Genomic DNA, 22,565 nt, shown 5'->3' with positions numbered 1-22,565 from the left:
CTGAGTTCGAGGCTAGCCTGGTCTGCCAAGTGAGCTCCAGAACAACCAGGGCTGTTATACAGAGAATCCCTGTCTTGAAAAGCAAAACAAAACAAATATGCGTATACATAGGCAGCTTTGGCATTTGTTGCCGACTAGGACCCCTCCTGGGCACCAGACTCCTCCAAGGCCACCGGTCTTGTTCTCAGAAGCATTCAGAATGATCTCTCAACAGCTTTTTCTGTAATGAAAACAAGTAACTTATAGAGTGCTTTGGCTTTCTATCACTCTAAAGCACTGATCTGTCATCCGGTTTAGCTTTAACAACTTTCAAAAACGTTTTGAACTTTTGTTGTTGGTATAGTGGATATTTAATTATCCTGAAATTAGTCAAATTAAAAGTATTCATATAATTAAGAACCAAGATCCTTCCTGTGAGAATATGGAATCTGGAATTAGAGGAAAAGCCCTATAGGGAGAAATTAAAGCAATGATGAAAAACAGGTTTAAAATGTAATTTTATATTTTCTAGGTTTGCTCTTTGAAAGGACCCCGAGACAGAACCTAGTAAACAGAGCCTACATGCTGATTTCTATTAGCTGCCAATAAAGGAATCAGGGATCTTTGCAAGAAATGGCCAAACACAACAAGAATGAGATATGGATCACAATGTGGGCTTCCTGATGCTCCAATGGACCCCACAGACTTAAAATCTGTGGGTTTTACTACATGGACACTATACTTAGCAGGACACGACAGGAGGGTGTGGGTTATAGCTTAGCTGTTGCCCAGTATGAGCGAGGCCAAGCTGAAGTCCAGGCACCGAATAAAAATAGTAAAGGACAGAGATAGGAATAAAAATCAAGAAAGCATAGAGAGCATTAGCATCGTGAATAAAGGAGGAGGAGAGCTCTGGGGTGCAGCTGCCTTTGAGTCACCATGCCGTATAAAACCCAGAGAAGCTCATGGGTCAGTGGGTTTCTTTGGTCTATGGCCAGTGCCCTATATGGGGTGAATAAATGCTTATCCACATCTCTCCAGGAAGTCACACAAAGCAATTGGCATCTACAGAGACCCACAAAAGCAAAGGTAAGTTGAGAGGTACAGTTCCAGGGCCCTGCTATAGGGATCAGTCAAGCATCTGCAATGGGTCTGTCTGAGTGTGCAACACCTGTGGGGGTAATGCTGATATGGTTATCCTACCTATGTGGTAGGAAATCGTGTGCCACATTACATTGCTGTGGTGGCAGATGCATATTCCCTGCAATAAGATATGCAACCAAGGCTCAGAATTCTGAAAAGGCCATCTGTGTGAGGAAATCCCAAAATGATCACCTATCATCTCATTTGTTACAGGGTGGCATGTCTCCTTGATGAATGGAGTCTGCTACAAGCACACCCCAAAAATGGTCGATGGGCTAGAGAATCAGTGTTACAACCCAAAAAGTATCATCGATGGGATGGTAAGCAGGCTGTGGTGGCAGTTCTGTGGGCAATAAGACAGCCAAGGTCAGAAGAACTTGCTCATATAAGGGAATATTTATTACTAGGAGGCAAAGACAAGCAACTGTTTCCTTCCACACTAGCTTCTGACTTGACAGGGAAAGTGAGATACAGGGAGGAAGATATGCATATTGGCTTGCTATTTCTTACAGCTAGCAAGATGGAAAAGAGAGAACAAGCTAGTTCTTTATATTCTTAAGTTCCAGGATTCATAAGAGAAACTAGGAAGTAAAGATGGAGGCAGAAAAACGGAAGATATTCCCTAGATTTGCGCTTAAATACAGAGAAAGGGGGAAACCTATTAATTCAGCATATAGATAGGGGTACTGCTTGAATGGGAATGACTATTTTTAAATTAAATTTTATATGTATGTGTGTACTGTGTGTTGGCATTGCACATGCCACAGAGTGTGTGTGGTCAACAGACATGTCACAGAAGTTGGTTCTCTCCTTCCACAATGTGGGTTCCAAGATCAATTTAGGTTGTCAGGTTTGGTGATAGGAATTCTCACTCCCTGAGCTATCTTCTTGGCTCTGGAAAAGACTTAAATTATTTATTTATTTATGTATTTATGTATTTATTATGTATACAGTGTTCTGCCTGCATTTATGGCCTGTATGCCAGGAGAGAGCAACAGATCTCATTACGGATGGTTGTGAGCCATCATGTGGTTGCTGGGATTTGATTTCAGGACCTCTGGAAGAGCAGCTAGTGCTCTTAACTTCTAAGCCATCTCTCCAGCCCTGGAAGATTTTTAAACCAGAAATGAAAGAGACTCCTGTAATGGCCTGTTTAATAAAGCTGTGAGACATGGGGATGCATGGAATTTGAGTATGTGGGAGTAGAGAAATTATAATGTAAAAGAATCCCTGGTGGACTAGTTCATCAGCTGGGTTATCACTGGCTAACATTCCCTAACATCAGGTTCTGGAAGACCACAGGAAATGGCAGATATTACTAGGGAAACTTAGCATTCAAGAGTCAGTGCACAGTGCCAAGTGTACTGGACCTGATAGGACTATTTTCACAGGAGACACAAAAGAAAAGCAAGTTAATTCAGCAGAGACCTCATGGCTGGTATGTGACTTTAAATAGGGTTTGCAGAGCAGGAAATTTATAAGGTGTGAAAACAATCAAAGGGGATTTAAAAAAAAAAAGGCAAAGAGGTCTGCCAGGATCACTTAAAGACAACTACACGTGGGCTTGGTGACATATCTGTCAGTACATAGGAAATGGAGGCAGGAGTTTAAGGCCAACCTGGAATACATAAGCCCATCTTAAAAAATAAAAACAGCCTGTGAGTTTAGTGGGTAAAAGTACTTGTAACCAACACTGATGATGAGTCAATTCCTAGGTATCATGTGGTGTAAGAAAACCAATTCCTGAATGTTGTCTCATTATTTCTATATGCATGCTGTGCTGGAGCCCTCCCCAGACAACACACAAAACCAGTAAAATGGGGATAGGAGAGATGGATCAGTGGTTAAGAGCACTGGCTGCTCTTGCAGATGAGATAGGTTTGGTTCTCAGCACCCATATAGTGGTTCCCAACAATCTGTAACTTCAGTTCCAGAATATCTAACACTCTCTTCTGACCTCCTTGGGCATTAGGCAAGCATGTGGCACAGACACATACATGCAGGCAAAACACTCACACATATAATTTTAAAAAAAAAATTAAAAGAACAAAAAAAAATTGTGACAAATGAAGCAAGATTTATACAAAGCCAGCATTCTTTTTGTTCTTGTTTTTTAAGACAGGGTTTCTGTGTGGCTTTGGAGGCTGTCCTGGAATTAGCTCTTGTAGACCAGGCTGGCCTCGAACTCAGAGATCTGCCGGCCTTTGCCTTCCGGAGTGCTGGGATTAAATGCGTGCGCCACCACTGCCTGGCTAAAACCAACATTAAGCCTCACCAAAGTTTTTCCTAGAGGTGGGCAAGTGTCTTCCCCTGAGCACAATACTCTCATGTGAAAAAGGATACAGAGGGTGGAGTTCATTTGCAATTATGTGTGGTTAATGGAGAGTGGTGGCCACAGCACAAGTTTAGAGCCTGTCAGACCCTGGAAGCTGGGTCCAGGGTGGCAGGTATAGCAGGCTGGCATTGCTGGCCTTACTTCTTCTTGGCTTTGGGCCAGGCCAGCCAATGCAAGTTAGCTCTACTGAGATCATTCAGGATGTGGGGGATGATGTGCATCAACCCAAAGGAATGAGACCAGATGGCTCAAGGCAAATGTGAATTTTGGAATGGTACTGTCTGGTCTATGCTACTATGCCCAAAATTACTCTCCCAACGAATTGATTCAAATGTTGTATTGTATCTTGCTAATGTTTTCAGAATATCCTCTGCTGGAATGGACTTCAGAGAGCCTGCTTGTCCTCTGTGATAAAGTTTCATTATGTAAAGCTAACCCTTGAATGTCTCACAGATTTGGAAAACATCTGGAGCACTAACAACTGGTAACATGGACTTTTCAATGATACAGTTGCCTTTGAAGTCACCTGTGTTCGTGTAAATAACCCCAATGAACTCATTGGTTCATCATAGTAGACTTGAATTGTTTCCTTGGTCTGTTGGTGTCTTATCTAATGTGAACTTATTTTTGTTCCTGTCTCCCCAGAAGTAACAGCATTTTGGATCACTAAAGACAGCTATCACGTGCTTCTCTCTTTCTCTTCAGTGTATGCATCTCTAATTTGTTTAGCTATGCTCTTTTTCTTTTTTGAATTATGGTAGTCACTCAAAAATTCTATTCACGAGGCACATGAACTTCAAAAGACATGTACAAGAGCCAGGCAGGCATGGAGCACAGGAAGTAGAGAAGTTAAGGGCACCCTGGTCTAAATAGTGAATTCCAGGATAGCTAGAGCTATATAGAGAGACCCTGTATAAGAAACAATGAGGTGGGAGGGAGGGGTACAAGAATATCCACAGTAGCATGGTTCTATAATGTTCATGAATTAGGAACACCTCCAATTCTACCAACAGAAAATGAACAAATTATAATGTATTGGTATAAACAGCAACAAAACTTCAGCTGTACATAATACTCATTATACAATGTTAAGAGCAAAGACAAAAAGATCTATGACTCCATCTCTATAAAGTCCAATTTATTTTTATTTATGTGTATACCCAAAGAGGCCAGAGCATGTTGACTCTCCTGGAGCTGGAGTTTTACAGGCTGTTGTGAGCTGCTGGATGTGAGTGCTGGGGACCAAACTTGGAGCCTCTCCAAGAGCAGTAAGCACTCTTAACACCTCAGTCATCATTTCTCCAGGCCCTAATTATTTTTGAGGAAGGTGCTCTTGTATCCCATTAAGATTTTTGTGTGCATGTGTATATAGCTCTGTGTATGAAAGTTTTACCTGCTTATATGTATGTGCACCACATACATGCCTGATACCTATAGAGATCAGAAGGAACTGGAAACCCCTGGAACTGCCATTACAGAGGGGTGAGTAACCATATAAAATAAATATGGGGCATGAAACGCAGGTCTTCTGCAAGAACAGGTGCTCTTAATTGTGGAATATTTCTCCAGTCATTCCCCTGACAAACTTTTTTTTTTTTTTCTTTTGAGACAGGGTTTCTTTGTTTAACAGCTCCCATTGTTCTGGAACTTTTTTTGTAACCAGGCTGGCCCTGAACTCACAGAGATCCTCCTGTCTCTGCCTCCAAGTGCTGGGATCAAAGGTATGCTTGATCACTGCCCAGCCCATATTATCCTAATTTAAACATTTATTTATTTCTTGATTGGCTGTCATCTCTCTAAAACAAAATCAAACAAAATTATATTGTGAGAAGTCAGAATAGTAGTTCCTCAGAATAGTAGTTCCTTGTGATATGAAATGATAGCTGGGTGTTGGTCGTGGCACACACCTTTAATCCAAGCATTGTGAGGCAGAGGCAGGCGGATCTCTGTGAGTTTGAGGCCAGCTTGGTCTAGAGTCGGTTACAGGATAGCTACTGCTGTTACACAGAGAAACTCTATCTCGAAAAACCAAAGATTAGAGGGTATTAAGGTTTTGCAGTGCTGACAACAATCAATTTGAGTAGTAGCTTTCAGGTACTGGCTAAGTGTTAATTTAAACTGCTTATTTGTCTGGGAATCTGCTTGTGGGTTTGAAGACTTTAATATTAAGCTGAGTGTGGTGGTGTATATTTGTAATTCTAGCACTCAGGAGGCAGAAGCAGGAGGATCAAGTTTGAGGCCAGAGTAGGCTACAAGATCTTGTCATTTTAGAAAACAAAACAATAAAAACAACAAAAGCAGTAAAACATGGTGGTGTCCACACCAGTAATCCCGGTACTTGCACAGCGACTTTGAGTAGTCTGATTCAATTAAAAAAAACAAAACAAGACAAACAAACAAAAAATCCGTAACCCACCCCCCAAATGTACATTTACAGACCCTATAAGTTTAAAATATTATCAGGAGTCCCAAGAATATTCTTAATCATATAACTGTCAGCATACAGTCCTTGTTCTTGTAATCCAATTTTTTCACCCCTCTGAAATCAAACTGTCTGAATTCAATCTATTTTTTCTATTTTCAAGCTTTAGGGCCCAGGACACATATATATCCATTTCCTCAACTATAAAGAACAAAGGTACCCTACTACTGAGTCACGGTGAGGGTTCAGAAGAAATAAACAGTGTCTGGATCACAGCCTAGCAGTAAAACTAGTCAATAAACAATATGCTAGCTATTACTATTATTCTTGTCTGACTTCAGAGTCATGGCTGATAGATAAGAAGCTGTCTGTCGGGACCTCCTCCCCCAGGGAAACTTACAAAAACAGTGAAAAATAAAATCCTATTCTTCTCTTGGAGCAACTAGATAGAGGTTAGAGGTAAGATACAGGCTTAATGTCTAAGCTCAGATGTTTAGTCTTGCCTTTACCAAAGGCCCAAGGGAAAGCAGGAAAAAGAACAATAAGACAGCCATTTCACCACCAAAAAAGGTTTTTATTACAAAACAACTTCTAATAAAATCAAGCCTGGTTTTCAACCCTTTGAATGGAGGCTCCTAGGATGGAGGGGCAGGGGAGACAAAGCAGAGGATAATGAAAGAACAGAGCAGGCTGACCTCCCCATGAAGTCTCAGGTGCTTTGAATAGCCTAGATGACCTCTTCCAATGGCTCTCGAGAAAGGCAATGTCCTTCCAGACAGGAAGAACCGCGAACCACTCCTGTCACCAGAACTGAGCACTGCCACCGCTGTTGGATGAGATTCAGGTCTTGACTGGGTCTCAGCAAAGGCCACCCAGGGTTACTCAGCCTGTGCAATGGTGTAGGAGAGTAGCCACAGCAGCAGGGGACCCAGAACAAGGACAGCAAACCAGACAGCAAAACTGGCCAGAATGAGCCTCCGGGCCCGGGCCCCCCAGTATATGGCCTCCTCCGACTGGCCTGCCTTATGCCGCTCTTCTGCCTGTAGGGGCAGGTTCTTGGTTAGATTCTCCCCCTGCTTCTGTCCCAAAGTGCCCACTGCCCAACTCTACTCATTGATCTGCCATAGCTCATATTCTCACATCCAAACATTTTACATGCTTTCCTTTTTGTCTTTCTTGACTCACCTACAACTATTCATAGTAGTCCTGCCTACTTTCCAAGTGACCAGTTAGCTTAGAAGACTGCATATGGGAAAATGCTTTTTAATGACTTTAGTTTGCTTTGTGGTATGGTGATGGTATAAGTGTCTGGGCATACCAGCCAAGTACTCTGTTCAATTACATTTCTGGACTGGAAAATACTTAAGTCCTTCTATTCCCATTCTTTTCTCATTCAGAATTTAGAATTGACTCAAACAAGTCACATCCAGTCAAATCTCTCTTGGTTCAACAGGCACCTTCATTTTCATCATGAAGGATCTTTTAAGAATTCGCCCCAGTGAAATTCTTATGGTGACATAAAGTGTTTCTGACTGTTAAGATATCAGGGGGTAAGAAAATTCCAGAAATGATGTTTAGGGTAGCTTGAATAGCCTTTTGGTAGGCATCATGTATGCTGAGCTTAGTGACAGTGTACTTATGGACAAAGCTCTGGGCTCAATTCCTAGTAGCACCATCCCCACTGCCACCACAAAAAAGGGTACAGGTGAATGGTTCTCATCACTACTCAACTCTCTGCCTATAGTTTTGCCCCTTGTGATTCAATCTCAAAGGAGGTTTTGAGTAGATCTTTCTGAAACACAAATCTGGCCATGTCACTCCCCTGAAATAATTTTTACACCGCTCTCTAGTATTCTAGATAAAATTAAAATTAGCTCTCTAGTATTCTAGATAAAGTCAAAATTCCCAAGTACATAATTGGAGGACCTCAGGAATCTCATTTAACCATTTGTACTCATCGCTGCCTTTATTTGGATGGTTCTTTCACCTTATATACTCACTCTTTAAAGTTATCTTCTTGTCATTTTTGGGATGCTTTGGTAGCCACTGAGTATAACATTCTCTCTCTCTTCTTTACACACACACACACACACACCCACACCCTTGTTCCTTTGTCCCTAAAGTACCCTGTGCTTCCCCTGTACTAAATATCCATTTTTACAACCATCTTCTATTCTGACACTAAAGCCCATAGCTAAGCATCAGTAGGTATTTAGTATCTGTTTAACTGTAGACAGATTAGATAAACAATCATTTTCTTATACCCACCCCTGTACCCACAGGAATTTTATTCCTCACCTTGATGGCAAACACAAGAGCCATGACTCCCAGGCAAGAACAGCCACAGATAATGCTAGTAGCTGCCCAGTAGCGGAGGCGGAGCCAGCAGCAGTGGATAGGGGATGGAGAATGAGCAGCTTCCATGTTGCCCATCAAGCTCTCCGCTGCCTTCTCCTCGTCCTCCATCACCTGTGGGCGATATAGTCAAGGTATTTTTAAGCCCAACAAATGAGCTCTTGCTCTGGAGTGGTGACTCCACCCGTCTCAAAGCATGCTGTCTTCTGTCCTAACCCTATACTTAGGAATGCTGTTGTACTGGGAAATTCCTCCAATGACTCAGACCAAGAGACTAAATATGTGGATGGAATGCTTTTCATAAGCTTAAGATTCTGAATCTTTGAAGGCAAGCATGTGGTGTGAATACATTCTTAATTTCAACAAGTATAAAGAAGCAAACTTAGGAGACACGCCTCCTAAGAAACAAGATATAGAATATCAAAATCTTGTGTAAGTAAGTCGCTTATTTTGTTTTGAGATAGGGTCTCACTATGTAGCTCTCCCTTGCTGGCCTGAACCTCAAATTCAGAGATCACCTCCCTCTAGTCCCTTGTGCTGGGATTTTTTTTTTTTTTTTTTAAAAAAAATAAATAAGGTTTCTCTATATAGTCCTGGCTGTCCTGGAACTCACTCTGTAGACTAGGCTGGCCTAGAACTCAAAGAGATCTGTGTGCCTCTACCTCCTGAGTGCTGGGATTAAAGGCGTGTAACACCATACCCAGCATGAAAACAGTTCTGGGAATGAAGGAAAGGGAAAACCTTTTTTTCTGCTTACAAAACAAAACAAAAACAAAAACAAAAAAAACCTCACAAACACATACCTAACCCAGTAATAGTGGCAGACATCTATAATCCTGATTCTGGATAGGTGGAAGCTAGTTCAGAGTCTGAGGATATGAGAGATCCTGTCTCAAAACAAAACCAAAAACACAACTAAAAAACCCCAAACCCTGAACAGACCTTCCTTTGTTATGCCTTCTCCATTTTAACTCAGACCACACAACACAATCAGATTTGCAGAGTTCAAATGACCTCATTGCCCACACAGAAACCTGCATAGTGCCTTCTTTACTCATTGTCAGGCCCTCGATGCACATCAAAATACCTTTACACCCTCGGTTGTCTAATCATTCTCCTACAGCTTGGGCAAAATAAAACCACCTGTGGCTCCCCAAGCACAAGAAGATGCAAAGATGAGACAGCAAAAGAACATGCAGCAAAGCTGCAATGGCAAGTTGAAGCAAGAACAGAAGGGTCAGCAAAGGAGAAGCACCCAAGAGAGGGCTCAGGGAGTGAAGGTTAGGGATTATAAACATGAATATAGATTCTTACCTGGCTATAGGCTTTGAGGGACTGTGAGTTTCGGCTCCTGTCTCAGGTTTGATTTGGCTTAGGTGGAGATGAAGCTGACTCATGGCTCCAAGCCAAGCCAAGGTAGAGTTGTGGGGCCAGACACCATGTGAAGAGCCCAGGGAGCTGTGATGGGGCATGGCCAACTCAAACCAGTTTGGCTAGATGGAGAGCAGAGGAGGGCCAAGGCATGAAGCAAATGGAGGATGCCTGCTTTCTGAAGAAAGGAGTGTAAGGAAGCACCTGAGCAAGGAGGCTGAAAGGGAACTTCAAGGTGTGGGAGAGCTTAGGAGTCAGAGAAAAAAAGTTATGTCTGAGTGGTCTGAAACTGAGACTATACAGCCTACCAGATCAGATTTGACAAGCTTCCCTTTTTCTTACTGAGAGAGGGGTTAAGTTCTGCTTTAAAAGTATACAATCTTAGATTAGAGATCAGGTATGCGGTCACTGCAAGAGGGAGGTGAAAAATTATGTCGAACTTCCCACCCAACCCTCCACCAGACCAGAAAATCAGAAGCCTCCTTACACGGATGCTTGTACAGAAACTAAGTTTATTATGTTTTCTTCTTTAAAAAAAAAAAAAAAAACCAATCCCACCCCACCTCATTGAAGAAAAGCCCCTCCCCCTTTCCCTAAGGGTTTGAGGCTGTGAAAGACAGCTGGGGAATCAAGTACAAGGGGGTGGGGACAGAAACTATCTTGCCACCCATTAACACTGCCCAGCCATGTAGGGTAGGAGGGGGGGGGTTGTGATGAGCCCCATTTCCATGACAACCAGTTACCTACCCCCTACTTTGGTGGAAAGGGAGACAGGCCCCTATGTCTCCCTGGAAGCTTTTCCCCCTCAGACTTCAAGTAGTGGTTAACAGAGTCAGGCCTGGGCGTGGGGAAATGACCATGGTGGGAAACCTAGATAAAGGGCCTACCCACTCACGTCTTGGCCTTTCGACCTCTGTGACTAATAGTAGGGATAGACAGGTGGGGAGGAGCACTGCTACGCAGGATACGCTGGTCCCCTTGGTTGGTGGTCCCAACGAGCCTGCGGGGACCAGTTCGGCGGCGTGGGGTTCCATCTCCTTCCTCCTCGTCACCTGAGGCTTCTGCCTCTGACTCCTCTATTGAACCCTCAGGCCCCAGGGGACTTGGGGGCTGCAAGCGACCCCGTTTTGCCATCCCAGAACTTCCAACTGGAGCCCCTGACCTTTTGCGAGGCATTTTTTCAGTTTCTAGTGGGGGAACTAGAGACCCTGGACGCAGGCGGGTTGAGCGAAATTTGGGAGTTAATGAGACCACAGGTGGTGTCAGTTCTAACCCACTTGGCCCACTATCTGCTAAATCCAGGTCATCCTGAATTACAGCCATCACCATGGACCCTTCACTCTTTCGTCCCCGCATCCCCTCTGCTTCAAGTCGTAAGCGGGCCAGGCGTGTGAGAGGGCGGCTTCCATCCTCATCAGAGGAACTGCCTTCACTTTCCACCTGGCCCAGAGGTTGCCGCCGCACCCCCAATCCACAACTCTCAAGGACAGAAGAGCTGTCAGAGTCCAAGACAGGGAGCTGGCTGGGCCTTGGTGATGGTGGATTCTTGGGAGGTCGGCCCCGCTTCCGCTTAGGTGGTGATGTTGAAATGGTGACAGTGGTGACTGTGTTGGTGACAGCAGTGGGACAGGTTAGGAGTGGTGGAAGTGGTGTCAGGGGTGCTGGGAAAGGGAGTGGCTGTGTCCGGCTCTCTAAATTGCCATCCCCTGGAGAGGATATGGTCCCAGGAATGGGTAAATCCCTTGCTTTAGGAGGACGCCCACGTCGTCTTTTCTCCACAGGTGATAGGATGGGCTCTGGTCTGTGAACTGGTTCAGGTCCAAGAGGCTGGGGCCCAGGAACAGACTGGGGCCTAAGGGCAGGTTCTGCAATAGTTACTGTCTCAGGCCCAGGGACTGGGTCAACCCCATTGGTTTTCCCCTTAGAGATGGATGAAGGTGTCTCATCCACCCCTCTCCCAGCATCTGCTGGAGACCTGTTCTTCTTAGGGGGCCTCCCCCTCCGACGTTTCACAGCTGGTGGAGTGATGGCAAGCTCTGCTCCTTCTCCATTCTCTGGGCTGCCCCCACCAGTCATACCCAGTTCAATGTGACGACAAGCTATGAAGGGATGCTGGGTTGGGGTAGACAGTGAGGACGAAGGTGCAGCTTCACAGGGCCCACTGCTGGGAGATGAGGACTCAGGCCCTGACATGCTGTGGGTTGATGGGCTTCCTGGACTGGTGGTGGGTTCCGATGCCCCAGGCACCAGAGTGCTGGAAGCTCCCCGGTGTCGCCGTCGCCTCACAAGTTCTTTCTCCTCCACCACAGTTACTAGCCGTCCTGGCAGCTTTCGAAGTACTTTGGGACCTGGGGGTTGTCCTGCCCGGCCAGACCCCTGACCCCTGATTTCTACATCAGCACTGGTGCGACGTCGTGGGGGACGGGCAGGTGAAGGACCTTCAGGAGAGGAGGTGGCTGACGAGGAGTTTGATGGGGCTATAACCTCCGCTCTAACAAGTTCTTGTGGTTTTTCTGGGTTAGAGATTTGGATCTGAACATCTCCTATTTCTTCCAAGTTCCTGTGAGCCTCCAACACCTCCTGAAGTGGCTCATCAGATGCTGCTGAGGGTGGGAGCCCCAGCCCATTGCTCTCACTCAGACTCACGGTCAACTCCTCACCACCAGGTGGCAGTGTGGGACTGTTCCCCTCCACAGGACCTGGCCTCTCCTGCTGCTGACCATTGGGGATGCTGCCAGCTTCCAAGGTTGAACTGGGTGCAGGAGTTAAATGATTCTTCTCTGACTCAGGCAGAATATCAACAGCCTCTGGCAAAACATCCTTTGGAGGAACAAAATTAACCAGGGAAGCCTCAGAATTGGTTGTTCCAGGCAGCTCTTGAGACTCCATAGGTACCAACTCTTGTGTACACAGCTCTACTTCTCCTGAGTCCAAGGGAAGGTTGCTAACTCCAGGAGAGATGGGAACAGGAAGGGAATCAAGTAGGGTTGGTGAAGGGGTCAAACGAGAGGTTTGTGCTGGTGAGGGGGTACAAATGGGTAAAGGGGTACAGGCTGGAGAAGGAATGCAAGTAGGAGAAGAACAAGATGGAGGAAGCTGAAGTGGAGGTGCAGGAGTAGGCAAGATGTGGTCAGGAAGAATGGTTATTGGATTTTGAACTGAAATGGGTATGGGGGCTGTGGCTAGAGCAGAAGTTATAGCATGAGAGGGGGTGGGGGTGGGGACAGGGGCAGGGGTGGGGGTGGGGACAGGGGCAGGGGCAGGGGTAGAGGCAGGTCGAGGCCTAGAAACTGGCCTGGGAATTCGTTCTCTCACAGGGCTGCATTGCGGAGGTGTGAAGGCATTGCAGCTAAGATGGGTAGATGTAACAGGAGTGTGGTTTGCTCCTTGAGCCTCAGCCCGAGCTCCACGAAGACGCTCACTGACACGAGTCCCCAGCCTCTCAGGAGCCTTGACTTTCTTACTGCGCCGATGGCTGCCTCCACTAGTCCCACAGGACATCTCATCCCCAGCCCCTGGCCCTTCCTCTTCCTCTTGGGGCAATCGAAACACCTCCTCCTTGGCTTGATCCAGGTCTTTTCGGGCAGCTTCCACTTGTTCCTACAAACAACATAGCCCAATACAGTCAGCAAGAGGCTGAGCAAAGCAAGGCACACTAGAAATGAACAGCTTCCCACTACCTCATTCCCCAGAAAAACTTACTTCTGCCTGCTTGAGCTCTTCTCGGCTTACTTCCTCCAATGAAGCTTCTAGGAATTTCATGGCATAGCGCTCAATGGGAGTCAGCTGCAGGGAAGAGTAAGTTGATAAACATTAGCAAGGATTTATTTATTATCATCAAGGAAGATGGGAAAAACAAAGTCTGAGTCCTAGCGTAAGTTATGACAGTTGAAGAGAAGTGGTAGCAGATCTAACACTGACCTGTTCTACAAGGGCAGCAATCTCCTGTTCAGCCCTGGACATCTCTTCCTCCTCAGCCCCAGGACGACTGGACTCCTCTCCCTCACCAGCAAGAAACCCATCGTTCTCATTAAATTCTGCAAGCTCAGCCACTTGCTCAGCCTTGGCCTGGGTGGCTGCACGGATATCTTCTTCATCTTCTGCCCGACACAATGCCTTCAAAGTGTACGGAAGTAAAACAAAGCACACACAAATAAGAAATTGAAGAATTTGGAGGCTGCTGGATGGTGGTGACACACGCCTTTAGTCCCAACAGTGAGGAGGCAGAACTCTGAGTTTGAGGCCAGTCTGGTCTACAGAGTGAGTTCCAGGATAGGCTCTAAAGCTACACAGAGCAATCCTGTTTCGAAAAACCAAAAAGAACTTGGAAGCCAGCAAAATGGCTCAGTGGGTAAAAGCACTTGCCCAGCAAGCCTGACTTTGATCCTCATAACCCAATGTGGAAAGGGATGGATTCAAGAAAGTTGCTCAACTGGCCTTTGTTGGTGCATGCCTTTAATCCCCAGCACTTGGGAGGCAGAGGCAGGTGGATCTCTGTGAGTTTGAGGCCAGCCTGGGCTACAGAGCTAGTTCCAGGACAGGCTCCAAAACAAAAAGAGAAACCCTGTCTTGAAAGAAAGTTGCTCTGTGTCCTCCAAACACATGTAATGGCACATAATGTAATGCATATAATGAACAATAAAAAAATGTTTCAAAGAAAAGAGGGGGGGGGATGGAGCTGGAGAGATGCCTCAGCACTACAGAAAGCTTACCTCTCTTGCAGAGGACCTTTTCAGGTGGCTCAGTTCCAGCTCTAGGGGTATCCAACACCTCTGCCCTCCCACAGTACCTGCACTCATGTGCAAGTATACACATAGACATAATATACACATAATTAAAAATAGAGTCTTCAAACAAAACAAGAAAACCAAAAAATTTAAGGCATGTTGCAAGTATATGACCATAATCTCAGCCCTCAGGAGGCACAAATAAGACTGCTGCAAGTTTGAAGTCAGCCTTCTTTACACAGAATGTTCTAGGCAAGCCAGGGACACATGACAAGACCCTGTCTCAAAACAAAAGAAAGTTATTTATATTTTACTTATTTATGACAAGGATGACAAGGTTTTACTATGTAGTCCTGGCTGGCTGGAACTTGATGTGTAGAGCAGGCTATCTTTGAACTAACAGAATTCTACCTACATCTGCCTCCTGTATCCTTGCATTATGTTCCCGCAGAAATAACCTGAGACAGTTTCATGTGGCAGAACACGCCTTTGATCCTCAGCACTGAGGAGGCAACAGTAGGTAGATTATCTGTGAGTTTTAGGCCAGCCTGGTCTAAATAAAGAGAGCCCTACTAGATAAGCCTTAACAGTGAGACAATATCTCAAGTAAAAACACAAAACAAACAAAAAACATTTGAATCCAAGTTTATATAAAAACAGATTTACAGCTGAACTCAACAATGTTCTGCAACACAAGAGTTATCAAAGCAATTCAATGCTCAATACATGACATAAAAGTTCTCACATTAGGAAACAAATGACTACTACTTTAGAACCATCTATCTCTTCTTCTTTCCTCTTTCCTTTATAATTTAGCCTTAGAGTTTCTCTCAAAAAAAAAAAAAAAGGAACTGGGTTGAATGTGTAGATGGTAGAGTACTTGCCTAATACTGAGTTCCATTCCCAGAAACAAAAACATGAACAAAATCACAAAGTGAGGGCTGGAGAGATGGCGCCAAAGAATACCTATTATTCTTGCAGAAGATCCTTTTCTGTTTCTAATACCTAGTTTGAGTGGTTCATAACAGACGGTAAACTTTAGCTCCAGGGATTCCAATGTTCTCTTCTGGACATACACAACCAATAACTAAATTCATATCAAAACCACTAAGAGAAGCTTCATATGTGCCACTGAATAAGTTTAACGGATAAAGGCAAATGCCACCAAACCTAATTACCAGAAGTGTATCTTTGAAACCCACATTTTAAAAGGAGATCACTAACTTCCCACAACTCCTAAAAATTTGTCCTCTGAGCTGGGCAGTGGTGCTGCACACCTTTAATCCCAGCACTTGGGAGGCAGAGGCAGGAAGATTTCTGTGAGTTCAAGGCCAACCTATTCTACATATCAAGTTTCAGGACAGCTAGGGCTGCACAGAGAAACCCTGTCTTGAAAAACCATAAAACAAACAACAACAAAAGTTGTCCTCTGACCCCCATTTTTAATTATACAACATTACTGCACGCTACATAATATACTGCAGACACATAGTTACTACTTACTTACTTTTAAAGATAACCCATTTTCAATAATAAGGAAAGGGGCAACTTTTTTTTTTTTTTTTTTTTTTTTTTGAGACAGGGTTTATCTGTGTAGCTTTGTAGCCTGTCCTAGCACTTGTGCTCTGTGGACCCAAGCTGCCTGCTTCTGCTTCCCAAGTGCTGGGATTAAAGGCATGTACTGCCATGGCATGACTAACATCTTTATTCTTGAGACCGTTAGTAAACTACTACTAATGGCTACTCTGGGTTAGATAAGCAAGTATACTCATGATACTGAGTATAAGGACAGTATCAAATCAGATCTTGGCACATTTACCTCAAGCAAAACCTTCCCCCTTAGGCTCACTTAAAGGTGGTCCTGAAAAAATACAAGAGATAAATGCTTAGACCCAACACTTAAGAATTATAGTTTAACTCCTTTAATCCCAGCACTCGAGAGGTAGAGGCAGGTGGATCTCTGTGAATGGTAGACCAGCATGGTCTACAAGAGCTAGTTTCAGGACAGGCTCCAAAGCCACAGAGAAACCTAGTCTCAAAAAACAAAACAAAAACAAAAAAACAAAAAAACAAAAAAAAAAAAAAAAAAAAGAAAGAAAAAAGAATTATAGTTTAGTAGGTTTTGAAATGGAGGATCACAAATCAGCCCTTTTAGATTTATGTACTGTTTTTTAGGAGTGTTTCCACATGTATGTAAGTGTGCTTCATGCCTTAAGAGGTCAAGAGAAGGTACTGGATTCTCTGGAACTAGAGTTATATAGGATTGAGTATCAGCATGTGGATGTTGGAAATTTAACCTAGGTCTTCTGCAAGGGCAGTAAGAGTTTTTAACAGCTGAGCCATCTCTCTAGATCCTCCCTCCCCACTTTGAAACAGGCCTCTCTAGGCAGCTATAGACAAGGTCATACTGACGCAGACACACATAATAGATCACACATGGCTCCAATTTCTTTTCAAAGCACTTGAGTCATATTTGTAGCCAGTTCTACATGTCAGAAGTAGACACTGTCACAAAACAAACAAACAAACAAACAAACAAACCCCTTTAAAATCTGAGCTGGGGAGATAACTCAGCAGGTAAAGATGCTTCCTTTAATTCCTAGAATGCAGATATCGAGGAGATAACTAGCTATTACAAGTTGTCCTCTGGCCATGTACAGAGCCACACAAAGTAATAAATATAATTTTTAAAAAGTTAAAAAGAGCTGGGCAGTGGTGGTGCACACTTTCAATCCCAACAAGCCAGAGGCAGGCAGGCAGATCTCTGTGTGTTCAGGACCAGCCTGGTATAAAGAGTGAATACCAAGACAGCTAGGGCTATACAGAAAAATGCTATCTTGAAAAAACAAAACAAGACAAAACAAAAACCAAAGAAACAAAAAAACTAAAAAGACCAAAACAAAAAAAATAAAATAAACCCAGAAAACCAAAACCAAACAAAAAAACAAAACCAAAAACCAACCAAACATCTCTTTACAGAAAACCACAACTATTCAAAACACAGAGTCATGGAGCCTTGTCCCAGTGGATACATCCACAAAATAACTGCACACCTAAGGTTCAGGGGACATTTGGAATGGAGGCAGAACGACTGTAAAAGCCAGAGATCAGTTTGCTGTGAGACTGTGTCTTAGTAATGTCAGAAATTACAACCATAAAGTCTCACCAATATGGCTGCCTAAACATGAGATGAATAAGAACAATAGCAATAGATATGCCATGGGGAAAAGACCATGAGTCCAACGTTACACAAAGAACTATAAGCAACGAAGGAATGATGAGAGGAGGAATAGTCTTCCCCAGGGAAGAACACACCAATTGGTTATCTAATACTAAATGGTCAGCTCTTAAAACATACATGAGTAGTATTAAAATTGAACAGGCCTGGTAGTGGTGGCACAAGCCTTTGGTCTCAGCACTTGGAAGGCAGAAAAAGGCAATCTCTGTGAGTTGGATGCCAGTCTGGTCTACAGAGTGAATTCCAGGACAGGCTCCAAAGCTACACAGAGGAACCCTATCTTGAAAAACAAAACAAAGGACTGAACAGGTTGAACTTATGTATTTAGGAATAACAACCCACCCATCCACACAACCATGTATGTAACAAGAAATGACAAAAACAGGCCATGAATCTGAAAGAGAGCAAGGAAGGACAGGGCTTGGAGAGAGGAAAGGTGAGAGGAATGATAAAATTATATAATAACCTTAAGTCAAACAAAACAAAACAAAAATACACTGACTAAACTGAGGACCAATAAAAACTGTACTTTCCCCTAAACACCCTCAAATATAAATGAAAGCCAACATATATCTAAGTAGCAGTGCTATTTTAGGACTGACCCCTCTTTTGTTACCTGCTCTAAAATATGAGTCTGCTTGCTGGCCACAGCCTCTTCCTCTTCCTCAGGAACAGAAGATGCAGATGAGCCAGGTGGCTCCTCCAGAGGCATATCAAACAGCTCTCTGATGGTCTGCTATTGGATATGACAGAAGGGAAAATGTTAACCAGTGGAATATTACTTCTAATCCAAAAACTTTGAGGTATGGAGGTACTGCAGATTGAGAGACTCTGTGGAGGTCAAAGCAACTATTGTCTAGCAAAAAGAGGAACTCCTTCAAGAAAACATTCTTCTTACTAGACAACGGTTTTATTTTGTACCTGTTTAAAATAGGCTGTAGTGAAATTGCCTCCTTCAATGGCCATATCTCCCAACATTCTCTTCTGATTTGCCTTTTTTAGAATGTTCTCCTCAACTGTTCGTTCACTGATTAGCCTAGGAAATGGAAGTGAGGTGTAAAACAGCCAAACATATCAAGATATGTTATTCATAAAGGGGAAGTAAGGGGAGGTGGGAGCAGGCAATACCTATAGATGTGGACATCCCGAGTCTGACCAATTCGATGACAGCGATCCTGGGCCTGAGCATCCATGGTGGGATTCCAGTCGCTGTCATAAAAAACAACAGTGTCTGCTCCTGTCAGGTTCACACCCACACCCCCACTTCGAGTTGAAAGGATGAAGCAGAATATGCGTTTGTCTGCATTGAACCGTTCCATCAAGGCCTAAAAGGAAAGGGAAAAAAGATGGTATTTGGAGACTTATTCCCAAAACAATCCAAAGGCTTTTTAATTTTTAAAGTCCCTTATCTAAGCTGAAAGCTTGAGAAAAAGAAACAGAAGCTGGGGGGGGGGGGGGCGCGTCTCTAGAGGGCCAAGGATGCCTAAGTTACCTGTCTCTGCTCAACTCTAGTAGACCCATCCAGACGCAAATATAGGTGACCATGGTAGGTGAGAAACTGCTCTAATACATCCAGCATTCGGGTCATCTGGGTGAAAATGAGTACCCGGTGGCCCTCCGCTTTGAGCTGCCGCAATAGCACTGCCAATGTCTGCAACTTTCCTGAAGAGATATGGAGTACAAGTAGTTAGCTACATGATGGTATAGAGAATATAATACTAGAAAGCTATAGTTGAAGAGTAATCAAAACCTTATGTAAAGGTTTCAACATTGAATAAAAAACATTTAATTCTTCATTTTACCCTTCCTTCTTAGGTTTTTTTGAGACAGTGTTTCTCTGTATAACAGCTCTGGTTATCCTGGAACTCAGACCAGGCTGGCTTCAAACTCATACAGACTCGCCTGCCTCTGGCCTCACCAGTGCTGGTATTAAAGGCCTGTACCACCAATGCTGGGCACAGATTATGATGTTAAGAGGTTATATTTTTGATTGTTACCCTAGCCTTAATGGCTGAGCCATCTCTCCAGAAAAACAAACAAAAAGCCAAAACCAAACAAACAACAAAAAGAGGTTATCTAGTTTAATGTTACAACATAAAGAAATGACACTGAGGCTTGAGAAATTGCAAGAGTACTTATTGCTCTTATAGAGGAACCAGGTTAGATTCCCAGTACCCACATGGTGGATCACAACCATCTATAATTCTAGTTCCAGGGAATATGATGCCTTCTTCTGACAGGCATGCATGTAGCACACCTACATACACACAGGCAAAACACAACAAATAAGTTAAATCTAAAAAATTTGTTTTAATCAAGACAAACAGAAATAATATTTGCATTATTTCTAGTGAGTCAACTAGCAAGAAGAGCAATGAGTAAAGGTACTTGCTGATATGCCTAAGAACTTGAGTTAGTTTTGGAGCCAACTCCCACAAATTGTCTTGGACTTGATACTATATGGATACTGACAGAAAACTAACAAAATAATAAAAACTTTTGGCAATGTTGGAGACCTGGGCAACCTCAGTTGAAACCTGAGTTACTTTATCCTCAGATCCAAACTTCAATACGTGTGTGTATAGAGGAGTATGCTAGGGATTAAATTTAGGGCTTCTGTATGCTAGGAAAGCACTTACCACTGAGTTAAACCTCCAGTTCAGTTTCAAAAGACCAGCAATTAACCAATACAGTTTCAGATGTTATTTAAAATGGGGATAACGTAGGGAGACAGGAGGATACAGAGATGGCTTAATGATTAAAGTACTTGCTATGTAAGCATGAGTTCCTCAATGTGAATCCCTAGCATCCATGTAAAAGCTGGGATGAAAGTGAAGACAGGAAGATAGAATGAGGGGGGATTGATAGCTACCCAATCTAGCTGAAACTGTGAGCTCCAGGTTAAGAGACCCTGTGTCAAGAAATAAAGTGTGTGTGTGTGGGGGGGCAGTGGGAAGTGGGATGGGAGGGAAAACTTTGGTTGGAATGTAAAATGAAATTTAAATAAATAAGAGAGGGAGGGAGGGAGGGAGGGAGGAAAGGAAGGAAGGAAGGAAGGAAGGAAGGAAGGAAGGGAAAAAGGAAGGAAGGAAGAGGGACCAGGCTGTGATGGCTCACATCTTTAATCAATCAAAGCACCAGGGAGGCAAAGGCAGCTGAATCTCTGGGAGTTCAAGGCCAGCCTGGTCTACAGAGTTCCAGAGAAACTGTCTCAAGAAGCAAACAAACAACAACAACAAAAAAAACCCAACAATTTAAAAACCCTGTCTTGAGAAACTACAAAAAGAAAAAGGAAAGAAAGTTGGGAGTAAGAGAGAAATAAAGTGTGTGAGAGAGTAATCAGAATGATGTACGTACACACACACACACACACACACACACACACACACACACACACACACACACCCCTATATGTAAAATTGTATAACAACATAAAATTGTCAAAAAACAAAATTAATTACAGAAAAAAAGGTGGACAGTGATAGAGACAAATAATTGAAAATAACCTCTGACCTCCACACTCAAAATACAGGCAGATGCACTCACACACACGTCTGCACAGACAAATTCTATACACAAGAAAAATTTTCTCCCCCTCAATCCTAGACCAGGTCTTACTATGTACACAAGGTGTCAAACTTATCTTCCTGCTCAAGCTTTTCAAATGCTGATCACAGGAATATACCACTATTCCAGGCAAAACAGGTTTTTTTTTTTTTTTAAACTGAGCAAACCTGAGTAAAAATTCACCTTTTCTCATATTCTAGGACATTTAGAAAATTGTTCGTTTTGGTAGTCATTGCAACATTATGCAAAAATAATCAGTAAAGGTTCCTATTTTTTGTTTTATTTTTCTTTTTGCTTTTCTAGACAGGGTTTCTCCCATGTAACAGCTCTGGCTGTCCTAGAAGTAAGACTGTAGACAAGGGTAGCCTTGAACTCATGGTGATCTGCCTGCCTCTGCCTCCCAAGAGCTGCGATTAAAGGCACGTGCCACCATTGACAGCTCAGAATTTCTTATTATATAAATAATACATGTTCTTGTGTAAAACTTAGTTTTGTTTCTTTCAGCCAAATGCATTTTATTAAATATAAGGGTTATAGCTTTTAACTGTGCAGTCTAATCTCACCACAAACCATTTCCCATGAACTTTTAAAGCAAGGTCTTGGCTTGTAGGCTATATAGTCTGAAACTTGCTATATAGACCATACCAGTCTTGAACGTGAAGCAATTTTCCTGCCTCTTTGTCCTGAGTGTTAGGATTACAGGTGCACACCATCATATATAGATACCTTGTCCCACAAACTTACTTGTGTGTGTGTGTGTGTGTTTTGAGACAAGGTTTCTCTGTGCAGTACTGGTTGTCTTGTGACCTGTCCCATAAGTCAGGGTGGCCTTGAACTGAAAGATCTGCCTGCCTCAGCTGGGATTGAAGTTTGTATCCCCACTCTATGCTGTACTGGTCTCACTCATCCAAAATGAAAAGTAAAATGACTGCTGTCTTGATAGCCACTGAGTAAATAAAGCAATTAACAACACATATACTTAACTTCCAAAAAAAAAAAAAAAAAAGCTACCAAAATGCTACCTCTATGCTGCATCTCTTTGATGTAAATGGTCTCGACACTAAGAATGCAGAATAATTAGGTATGCACACGTTCAAGGTCATCTTTGACTCCATAAGCAAATCACAGGCTATCATGGAATACATGAGACATTGTCTCAAACAAAACAAAACAAAGAAAATATTGAGGGTCAGCCAAAAACTCACCACAATCATACTGGATGAGTCTCAAGTCAGGGAACTGGGTACGCATATTACATACAATACGGTGCAAAGGACGGGCTCGGGGCCAGAGTTCACAAGCCAATTGTTCCTGGAAGGCTGCCTGATGAGGGGCCATCCAAGGAGGTGGGTGGCAGGCATGCAGGGAAGGGGGAGGTGCCTCCACAGGAGGCATGACAAAGATGAACCTGTGAAAGGAAGAAAGCAA

The 22,565-nt window shown here is 43.4% G+C and overlaps 2 protein-coding genes across 3 annotated transcripts in view; both read right to left on the bottom strand.

Moving 5' to 3' along the window:
* Window positions 1–6,432: 6,432 nt before the first annotated feature.
* On the bottom strand, window positions 6,433–9,695 carry Tmem265 (transmembrane protein 265). The gene is made up of 3 exons (XM_051193060.1): window positions 9,549–9,695; window positions 8,178–8,348; window positions 6,433–6,919 (listed from the first exon to the last, which is right to left on the bottom strand). The coding sequence occupies exons 2-3, from the start codon at window positions 8,343–8,345 to the stop codon at window positions 6,758–6,760; spliced, it is 330 nt and encodes a 109-aa protein (XP_051049017.1). The 5' UTR covers window positions 8,346–8,348; window positions 9,549–9,695; the 3' UTR covers window positions 6,433–6,757.
* A 402-nt stretch (window positions 9,696–10,097) lies between these two features.
* Window positions 10,098–22,565, bottom strand: part of Srcap (Snf2 related CREBBP activator protein) — a 52,088-nt gene continuing 39,620 nt past the window's right edge. For both annotated transcript variants that reach the window (XM_051193058.1, XM_051193057.1), the window contains exons 27-34: window positions 22,343–22,545; window positions 19,063–19,232; window positions 18,699–18,895; window positions 18,492–18,606; window positions 18,187–18,306; window positions 13,527–13,721; window positions 13,308–13,391; window positions 10,098–13,205 (exon numbers count right to left, since the gene is read on the bottom strand). In XM_051193058.1, coding sequence (XP_051049015.1) covers window positions 10,497–13,205; window positions 13,308–13,391; window positions 13,527–13,721; window positions 18,187–18,306; window positions 18,492–18,606; window positions 18,699–18,895; window positions 19,063–19,232; window positions 22,343–22,545 — 3,793 coding nt within the window. In that variant the 3' untranslated portion in view covers window positions 10,098–10,496. The remainder of the gene's footprint in view (window positions 13,206–13,307; window positions 13,392–13,526; window positions 13,722–18,186; window positions 18,307–18,491; window positions 18,607–18,698; window positions 18,896–19,062; window positions 19,233–22,342; window positions 22,546–22,565) is intronic.

Source organism: Phodopus roborovskii, unplaced genomic scaffold (genome assembly GCF_943737965.1).
Source record: "Phodopus roborovskii unplaced genomic scaffold, PHOROB, whole genome shotgun sequence".
Classification (NCBI taxonomy): domain Eukaryota; kingdom Metazoa; phylum Chordata; class Mammalia; order Rodentia; family Cricetidae; genus Phodopus; species Phodopus roborovskii.
The sequence above is the reverse complement of the archived record's forward strand: the minus strand, read 5'-3'. Positions and strand labels throughout refer to the sequence as shown.